The following is a 2,314-nucleotide window of genomic DNA, read 5'->3' on the forward strand; positions in this document are numbered from 1 at the left end:
CACACACACACACACACTTGCTGCAGTACTATCAACACCACCCCAGTGTCAAGCAAGCTTTGCACCTGATTATACATTCTACACCTGTCATCAACCAAACACTTAAGATGTGCTCACTGCCAAAGCTGCCCTCTGTGTTATAGGCTCCGCTAACTCCTCCTTGTCCATGCAATACATGCTGCCTTTTTAGAGGCCCAGTCCAGCACAAATCAAATGAAAAGCTTCAGCCTATCTTGAACTGTATACTAGAACTGAGTATGTGGTCAGTGTCACCTCCTCAGAATCAGGACTTCTTGGTTGTAGCTGGGGGATCCTTACAGGCTCATCAATCTGACTTGTTCACAAATGGAAAGTGAATGAGATTTTCCTGAGCAGTTTCTAGAGGTCCTGAGGACTATCAGAATGCAAGATTTGCTTAACAGAGAGAACCCTAAATCCAAGACACAAAAGGAGACACAGATGGTTAACATGACTTCAACATAAACATTGCTATTGTGTGTGGTGCAATATTGAAGCAAAGGTGTTGAATTAGTATTTTTACAGAGAAAATTCCAGCATGATCGTCTTAGATAGGAAACAGGTGCCTTACTGTGCTGGGAGCGCTAACTGCTGGAAGATTCTGCTGCATCTCCTGAGCTGTCTTAGCATTTTTAGGTGCTGTTTGCTGTCCAGTAACGTGAGGGCTAGTCGGATCCCATATAGTTGGGTCCCCTGCATACAGCACCCAAGAATCCATTACACCGGAGTGTTAGCCCTTTGTTCATGCTGAGTTCTTGCTGGGAGCACTAGAGTCCCTAGTTTGTTCCCAGGTAGGACTAGCTGCTGGTATTTCTCCACCAGCTCTTGATAAATGGGGCTACTATTTCTCAAGGCAAATCTCAGTGCTGTGTCCTGGTAGTGGGGCTGGAGATCAGGGCAAGGCCAGTCCCAGGAGTCTTTAGGTGCAGGTCTGACTGGCTGCGGCGGGACCCAATGCGATCGCAGGCCTGTTCCTGATGTAATGTATCTATACCTGTCCAAAGGGAATGGAGGTTCAATATGTTAGGTTTCTAGACAGACATTTACAGTTACAGACAGCAGGTGTTTTGTTCTTTTTTTTCTTGACTCTGCTAACACTCAGAGGATAGGAGGGATGGAGGGTTATTGGGACTTGATGGCTTTGTAAAGGGTTGACTTTTGCTGATTGTGAAAGTGCTCCCTAACTATAAAGAGCTCTGAAGCTGTGAGAATCTTGGTGAGTGAGCCAGCTTGGGAGATGGTAATGACTGCATTAAAGGGTCTGAAGTAGGAAGGTAGCCCATGAGTTTAAACAAGAATGAAATTTGCTGGAAAATGTAACTGTTAGGCTCACTGAGCTGGGATGCAGCAGTGCGAGATCCCCAGCCAACCTCAGACCTTTTAGTGACATAGAAGGATTTACAATGCATACCTGTTTGAGCTTAAACAGGGTCCCAAGGTCCTCTACCTAAGCCTGGTAGGATGTGATACCACGCTGTGGCAGCTGACTATCACCTTTACTACTACCCTAGAAGAGGAATGTAAGGTTTAGGGGGGCAATACTGACAACATTTCTCTGTCTTGGTGACCAAGACCTTCCAAAAAAACTGCTTTTACTGGGATCAAGAGACCTGTCAATAACATAGGCTATGGGGGTGGCAGAATATTTCCATATCCCTGGCCCAGAGTTATGGGACTCACTGCATTAGATGCCCAGGTATGGTGCCCACAAACTTATGCTCTTTCTGAATGAGAAAATCTCTCTTTACAACAGCTTTTCTGTATGTGCAGAAAGGAGAAAGAAGAACAGAGAGCTCAGGGTCTACATAAAGCCAAACTATAAAGCCATTACTATAAATGCTTGCCAGTCAGTCATTGACTACTGTGAGTATGGGATCATTTTAGCTGCTTTGTGGCAAAATAGAGAAGAATAAGGGGATGAAACTAAGGGGAAAAACCTTTCACTAGAAAATTAAGGAAAATCTTTCTGAAGGAGTGGTATCTGAGACTGTGAAATAGTCTGCCAAAGGTTGTAAACCTTATTACTGAAAACTTTCAAACTCGGCTTGACAAAATATTAGGAACCATACTGTAAGAGCAGTCCTGCCTCAGTAGTTGACTTTATAGGGCTTTTCCCACCCCTCATTTTTGTGACTAAAGTGCTCTCTTGTTGTCATACTAATTACAATGCTAACTGGTACAGGAAATGTTTAACATGTTTAACTATTTCTTTGCCTCTGTCTTCCTAAGTAGGAATCAGAACAGCCACCTCCCTGCTGGGCCCCCCTCAGGCCCCAGGGGAGGCACACCTGGGCCA

The 2,314-nt window shown here is 44.7% G+C and overlaps 1 protein-coding gene across 1 annotated transcript in view; it reads right to left on the bottom strand.

Annotated features, from left to right (window-relative positions):
- Window positions 1-507: 507 nt before the first annotated feature.
- LOC109316040 (uncharacterized protein ENSP00000372125) overlaps window positions 508-2,314 on the bottom strand; it is a 5,417-nt gene continuing 3,610 nt past the window's right edge. Inside the window, exon 2 of the mRNA XM_019543999.1 lies at window positions 508-1,012. Within this exon, the coding sequence (XP_019399544.1) occupies window positions 736-1,012 (277 nt within the window). The 3' untranslated portion in view covers window positions 508-735. The remainder of the gene's footprint in view (window positions 1,013-2,314) is intronic.

This window comes from Crocodylus porosus, unplaced genomic scaffold (assembly GCF_001723895.1).
Source record: "Crocodylus porosus isolate Cpor-Errol unplaced genomic scaffold, CroPor_comp1, whole genome shotgun sequence".
Taxonomy (NCBI): Eukaryota; Metazoa; Chordata; order Crocodylia; family Crocodylidae; genus Crocodylus; species Crocodylus porosus.